This window comes from Gossypium arboreum, chromosome 13, assembly GCF_025698485.1.
Source record: "Gossypium arboreum isolate Shixiya-1 chromosome 13, ASM2569848v2, whole genome shotgun sequence".
In the NCBI taxonomy this organism is placed as follows: Eukaryota; Viridiplantae; Streptophyta; class Magnoliopsida; order Malvales; family Malvaceae; genus Gossypium; species Gossypium arboreum.
Window position 1 is genome coordinate 101026535 of NC_069082.1, and position 7666 is coordinate 101034200.

At 31.8% G+C, this 7666-nt stretch overlaps 1 protein-coding gene and 1 long non-coding RNA gene across 2 annotated transcripts; one reads left to right on the plus strand and one right to left on the minus strand.

Annotated features, from left to right (window-relative positions):
* Positions 1–212: 212 nt before the first annotated feature.
* On the minus strand, positions 213–4897 carry LOC108461731 (transcription factor bHLH81-like). The gene is made up of 5 exons (XM_017761654.2): positions 4090–4897; positions 3590–3733; positions 3442–3507; positions 864–932; positions 213–651 (listed from the first exon to the last, which is right to left on the minus strand). The coding sequence occupies exons 1-5, from the start codon at positions 4540–4542 to the stop codon at positions 604–606; spliced, it is 780 nt and encodes a 259-aa protein (XP_017617143.1). The 5' UTR covers positions 4543–4897; the 3' UTR covers positions 213–603.
* On the plus strand, positions 4748–5213 carry LOC128286905 (uncharacterized). Its single transcript, XR_008277592.1, has 2 exons — positions 4748–4798; positions 4886–5213. It is a non-coding gene; the product is annotated as an uncharacterized LOC128286905 (long non-coding RNA).
* Positions 5214–7666: the final 2453 nt, after the last annotated feature.

Genomic DNA, 7666 nt, shown 5'->3' on the forward strand with positions numbered 1-7666 from the left:
TATTAAACACATCCTTGTGTAATACTTAAGTGTTAGGGATTAGGTTTTCGGAGAAAAAAAAACGTACGAAGACGAAAATAAAATGACAGCCATTGTTATCATCTGAATTTGCAAAAAATCACCATACAAAGCAAGCAATTTCTTTTCCTCGAATCATGCCATTCACAACTCAACAACAAATATCTGAAACCTCGAACACAGATCCTCACCGATTCTTAAAATGTAAATAGAGAATTTCATTGAATAACAATTATCTAGATATACAATATGAATTATGGAGAAACAAATATCTTAATTAAAAATGGTGTGTATATATATATATATATTATAGCTATATAGTTAATAAAAAAATATTTATAGTCTACGTCAATATTGTACAAGTACAACTATACCAATTGATCTTCCAGGAGCAGTACTAGGCAAAGCAAAGCAGAGGTCCAGATATGAGGCCTATAGTTAGCTTCAGAAGCAGCCACATCTAGGTATTGCATGCTGAAGAATGCAACATCGTAGGTGGTAAATCTAGTAATTACAGTGTGGATCTACCACCCAACTTTATCACTGTAGGCGAGACGGTTTACACTAAAAGCTCTTGGTAGTCGATCAATCTTTAGCTTTGCATTTGCATCTCTTTTGATGCTCTGTGAGTTCCTGCGAACATCCAGGTTTCTTAGTACCCTATCTTTTTTTTCTTCTTTTACTGCAGCACCACTCATATAACACAGTGTTGCCTCTTTTCTCACTTTGTTACGATTTAACAACGGGCAGGGGGAAGTTGCATGTATTTCTAAAACTTTAAATCCACTAATCCCTTGAAATCAAATGGATAATTACTTTTTCAGACAAATTTAATAAAGGAGTACCTGAATCTGCCTTTGAAGATATTTAACATACTCCACCGCTTCTTCCAGCATGTCCGCCGTGTTGGTTTGCTGATAGTAGAAAGAAATTACAAAGTTAAGTGGTGTAAGATACAATTTTCAATAATCTTTGAAAGATATATTCAACATTGACATTTTAGACAAATCAGATCATTTTTCATTTCCAAGGTTCGGATAATTTGAGATAGACGGCATGTATTGGTGAACTCATTTTACCTAAGGCGGGATATTTTATTTAACGCAAAAATCTTAGACAAATCCAAGCCAAATAGAGAGAATTAAATTAGCAGTCACTTAGCATTGTTATTTGCACTAAGCCATTTTATGAAAGCTCCCATGTTATGTCAAGATTAATAACAACAAACTAATATTTTCCCACTCATTACTTAAATAAGAAAAGAGAAGATAAGGAAAATGAAGACAACTTGTCACAATGGCCTTCACCTTGTTAGAAATAGAAATCATAGTCTCAAAGCCTTTGAGGGATACCTTTTAATCTGCTAAGATGAAGAAGTGACAAAATTTTCAAGACATTTGCTAATACATAGCTAGATGAAAGCAACTTAAAAAATGGTATGATCTTGAATCCTCTAACAATTGACATGGTAAACATTTCTAATATTAGACTTCTACCTTTTTTATTATAATGCTTTATTGTATTTGCTCTTGTTTTAGCCCATCATTAAATGGTCCAAAACGTGACAAGCTGAGTTAATTGAGAATGTATACAACTCATAAAATCTTAATCCACTTAGTCCCAATTTGTGTTTGGGAGCCTCATCTTGTGACACTATAAAACCTCATCCTTCTTGTTAAGCTCAATGATCAATTTTAGACAAACGCTTAAGCTTATAGCAAAGGGCACGACTATTATATTTAAGTTTCAACATGAAACTGCAGGCATATGAACCCAAGCGTAGAAGAAAAGTGAACAATAACAAATAGTTTGATGAACAATAAAACACTGGGTGAAGAAATACTGAGGGAGGAAAGCGGTTATGATTCGAACTTGAAACTCAGATACTATGTTAAATTTGGGAAACCAAATAACGCTTAAGCTAATAGGAAAAGATGTAACTATCATATTTAAGTCTTAACACTTATCAACTTCAACCTTGTAACCAGCCCGCCGGGTGGGGGGGGGGGGGAAGAGCTTAATTTTTTTTTTAAATTTTAAATTAGTAAAGGTAAAATTATACTTTGACCCCTAAAATTATAAAAATTTGATTTAATCCTTTACAAATTAAAGAAAGATATAAACTATAAAAATTTAAAATTTTATCCGGCCCCCCTAAAAAAATTTTCTGGCTTCGTCCCTGCTTGTAATGACTAGATAGTGAACTCATCAATAAATCTACAAAATTTCTATTGAGGCATTACATCAAGTAGTATGAATGGAAATGTCATCGTTTCTGAAATCCACAGAAATTCGTCCTACTTCATAAAAAGTTAAAATAATACATGAATATATCTTGCTTTAACATTAGAAGATTATGCATGATATAATGTTCACCTGAACATAAATTTATAGGACAGCCAAGAAAATATGAAGTACTACAGTTTTACTCAAATTAGAGCTTATGGATATAAAGTCCTGTTGCACCCTAAGCATGCCAATTTCATTTGGCTTATGCCTTATATGATAAACAGGAACGCTAATGGGGGAAAACCATTGATCAACTTAAACCGCTTACAGATCTAGGCATAACAAAGTATGAATCCATATCGCAAGTTTTTTTATTTCAATCTAAGAGAGAGATCTTTCAAATGCCTTTCCTCCACCAAAATAACTCTTCTTTTCCCCTACAATTATGGAGTTGATATAAATCTTTCTATGGATAAAAAAGCAACTTTTTATATATAACCATGAATCAAACACATCTCTTTGCTTTTAATAGGCACTCAAGCTCTATCAGAACCATCAGCAGAAGATACAAGTACCAACCACATCCCACAGTTGAACATTAAGCAACCATTTCCAAAGGGACTAGAGTTACATCTCTTTTCTAATGTGTTTCCATGAACCTTTAGGACCCTGAAATTTTGACAAATTCCTTCTCTTTTCTTACAAACACAGAGTATATTTGTCAGTACAAATAGGATAATGGCCACCCCATGATTAATTACTTCATTTACGAATTTATAGTAATAAAATCCTGGTTACAAACATGACAAGTACTGCGGCGGCCAGTCCCACACTTAAAACCTAAGGCTGCAAATAATCAACATCCTCCAAGTTGAACAAGTTCTCTAATAAAAAACTTAGCCAGTTAAACATATAACACTGGGAACTATATACTAGATATAGAGAAATAGTGCTTTAAGTGTCACTATAAACTACAAATGGCCATTCTACCAAAATTATCGAATCTATATTGATATATAGTTGTTCTTCAATCTCATGTATGTCTCTTGTAGCCAGTCAGACAAATCAATACATTTCGCATCAAACTTAATTAGGATGAAACATTAATATAGGTTAGAAAGTCCTTTTGTAGAATGATAGCTACATACTGAACTTGAATTTTCCGATTAAAATAGATCTCAAGATGTAGCCTACCTTATCCATGTTGGGGACAAGCTCCTGAAGCTTTCTAATGCGATCGCTAATCCGTGTTCTCCGAACCTAACAAAAATAGTCATGGATAGTTAGAACTAAACATAAACACCATTTTACATCTTAATTATCAGCAAATGAATACACTTACCCTTTCTGCAATACTTCGAGGATGAGTAGCACACCCTCGCTTCGCACGGACCCTGCAAGGTACTGAATCCTCCAAAAGTTTCTCCATATCTACATCTATAAGATTAGATATCCCACCAGAAATCTGATCACTTGGCTCTCCTTTCTACCCAAAAATAGAAGGAAAACAAAAGGTATTGTAAAAATAATAATAATAATAATAATAAAATTGGGGATTCAACCATATATATTTTTGCTCAAAAGAGTAAAGTTATCCTTTCCTTTTTGGCTAGAAATGTATGGCCAATAGTTGGTCAGCTTTGAAAAGAAATAGTGAAGCCTAAACCATTAAAAGAAGACTAAAAAGAATATAATAAGACGACGATCAATATCTATCCTTTCACAGGCAATTCAAAGACGGCAAAAACATAAAACAGAAGTATTCAAAATCCATATAATAGAAAAATTAACAAGCCGTGGAAGTTGAAATATAATATTAGTATGGCTATCTCTTAGTCTTACCAACTGAGAATGGAACTTTGTTGGTGGGAATTGCGTATCAAGCTCGCTAGCCCTCTTACTCGAGGGAGAAACATCCATAGTTGGCGATAAATAGTCATAATTTGCAGCAACCCCAAAGTTAGAGAAGTAGGCATCAGAGGCAGCAGCAGGATTATTCCCAAGAAAATCAGCTGGAGAACTGTTTTGCCTCTGGAAACCAGAAGGCTCAAACAACCCAGATGGATCGGCTGAGTTGGGAAAAAGCAATGAATTTCGAATGGTGGGTGTTGAGGATGAATTTCCAGTTAGTAGCTGAGTCAAGCACTGGCTAGGCTTCAAAGGGTCCTCTTCTTCTTCCTCGAGAAGGGCTTCTAACCAGGTGGCTGGCGCTGAGCGGAAACGGGCGAGTCCAGCTCGACTCCCTTCAGCGCCACCGCCACTAGAGCTGCTACTGCCGCCAGGCGTCGGTTTCATCTGCTTCTTTGTTCAGCTTGAGGAGTTAGTTTTGTGAAGCTATGAAAAACTCTTCTTTTTTTTGTTTTTTCTTTTTGGTTTCCTGTTCAGCAGCTTTCCCTTTTTCGGTGTGGGATATGCCCTAACATAGCTTATTTTTGTCAAGTTCCCTTTGTTTTTCATTTAAATGATTTTGAGCCGTTCGATTAGAACCAAAATGTTTCGGAAAAGAGAGATCCAACGGTGGCTAAGTTGGTTCTATCAGAAAAGGAAACATGTAAGGCCAGAAACTGCAACCTCATCATTTTCTTTCAGATCAGACCTCCTCTTCACCGTAACCTCTGGAAAGTAAAGTCAGTTTCAGATGCAGGTATTTCACGTGACAGTCACGGACCAATATAGTTCAGAAAAGCATGCACCTGGAATATACGGCTTAATAATGCGTGGGTAGGTTTATGGGAAATATTATATCTTTTTTGGTTAGAAAATATGTTGCTAGATGTGGCAAAAATAAGGAGGCGGAGGCAATTTCACCCAATGTCCACTGTAGATTTGGTAATTTTTTAAATTCAACATGCAAATCAGAAAACAACAAACTTTTAATGTGTCAATTTTAGGGGGCACAACCTCTACATTGCCCTTTTGTATCCTCCTTTTATATATAACTAGATTTTAATTATATGAAATAAGAATTTTTTAATTATGTTTTATATTTTAGGTACATAATTTAAAATTAAACTCACCTCCAAATTATATTAAGATATCTATTTTTTTTCTCATTTTACCTAAAAACACATTACCAAACAATAAGAACATGCCATATAGTATGTTCGTATTGAACATCGTAGGTTTTAGAATAAAATGAGATAAAATTTATAATTTAAAATCATATTTAACCAAATAAAACTTTAAGTATCTAAGTGAGAAAAGTGATATAATTTGGGGGTCAATTTAATTTTGTAGTTAAACCTTATGCAAACTATGAAATAAATTGAGATTAGGGGGGGTTGTCATTGTCGAGGGAGTGTAGAGGATCACCATGGGGGTGGATTCTTGGGTTTAATAAGAGGTTGGGATAATGTTCTGTCTTTAATGCTAAGTTATTGAACTATTTTAGACGGCTTGACATTACTACAAAATAAGCGATGTGACAGTGTTGATTCGAAAAGATAGTATGGAGTTCCTTTAGGCCATTCAAAAATTATTCTCAATTACATCTTATTCCGCACTTATCAGACGTATTTAATAGCTTTTGGTGAAAATAGATCAATGAAATTTTGAACATATTCCTAGAGAAGAGAACATAGAAGCTGATCGCATTGCCAAGATGGCTTTTGACAAAAATAAGGGTATGCAACTGTTCGCAGAGATTCTGTTAGATTTTGTTATATTAATGTGATTATTTTGTGCGGTTTTTATAAAAAAATTACATAATGTTTAATGAGTAGACTAATCTATTTAAATAAAAATTTAACATTAAAATTAAAATAATAAAATACTTTCTCTAAATTTCAATTACTAAGATAAATTATTTAAATAATGTAAAAATAATTAAAATTAAAAGCATGAACGCATATTTTTCCTTTAAATTGAATCATGATAATAAACTAAGCGAAACATTAATAACTAATTTATGATTTAAAGACAACATAAGATAAATAATTACAAAACAAAACAAACACAATATAAATAAAATGATTATGTCAAAAACTGTAAATTATTAATGCATAAAATATATATTTACAACAATAAAATTATAGTATTCTAAACATATTTAAAAATAGGTTATTATATGTCATGGGTCCTTGTCATCTTCTCAAATTTAAAATTTAGTCTTTATACTTTTATTTTTAAGAATTTAGTCCCTCTACTTTTAAGATTTCAAAATTCAGATCCAATGATTACCAATTTTAAGATTATTTTGTTAAATTTAGGTTCATTATAATGTCATTTTTAAGTTACATTGCTACCAAATGGGTATTTTTTATATTTTAAAATTTTTCACACCAATCAATTTAACAAAAAAATAATATTATACTTGAATTTTAAATTTAAAAGGTAAAAAAATCTAAATTTTTAAAATAAAAATATATGGACTGAATTCTAAACTTATAATATAAATACTTTTGGCATATTTAAACCTTAAAAATAACTCAAAACAGTTTTCTTTTCTTTTCTCTTTGCTTTTTTCCCCTCCTTTTTCTCCTTTCTTTCCTCTTTCTTCTTGAACCCCATCGTCCCACAGGCCATAACCCAAAAAGAAAGTGTCAAAAGCTTAAGGCCTATATCTACAGTAAACCTGTGTTATAGATTGTAGATAATTAATCTAATACACTATTGATGCTTTTTTATAGTTTTTAAATTATTTAATAATATTGTATTACAGCAGAAATGAAAATTTGAAGGTAAATATGTTCCAAATAGAAAAGAAAGTACAAGCCAAATTGAATAAAAGTATAAAAATCAAGAGTAAATTTTGTTATAATGGCTTATATATAAAACATTAAAATAAGTTTTTGACAGTAAAGTTTTAATGAATGAACTATTTTGTACTTTTTATCTAATGTATATTGATTAGTTTTTTTTTAATTATTTAGTGGAGGATTTAGGCTACATATGTTACTATGATATTTTTACCATAAATAATAGGATTTTTTTATAAAAGTAAATTAATTAAATACAAAAATAACGTAGAGAACAAATTAATTACGAAAATAGGATGTTTGCTATAGTAGTAATTTTAGGTGTTATCTGACATGTTGGCGGCATCGATGAGTTTTTTTTAAAAGAAATAAGTCTGACAAAAAAAAACTGTAAAGGTGAAAAAAAAAAGTTTGTGGTGCCGCCTGACACATTAACAACACCGGTAAATATAAAAAAAGTCTGATAGAAAAAAAAAAATTAAAGTTGTGATCCCAGCCTCTAACAATTAATGCCTTACTTTTTCGGTAGCTAATGTCTCACTTCTAGACTTTTAATGTTTTCTCTTTGGTAAAAAAAAAAAAAAAAAAAGGTCTGATATGAAAAAAAAGCTGAAAGTTGTGGTTCTAATTTATAAGGCAGCACTCAAAATTATTATAGTAAGCACCCTATTTTCGTAATTAATTTGTTCTCCATCCTACTTTTATATTTAATTATTTTTAAT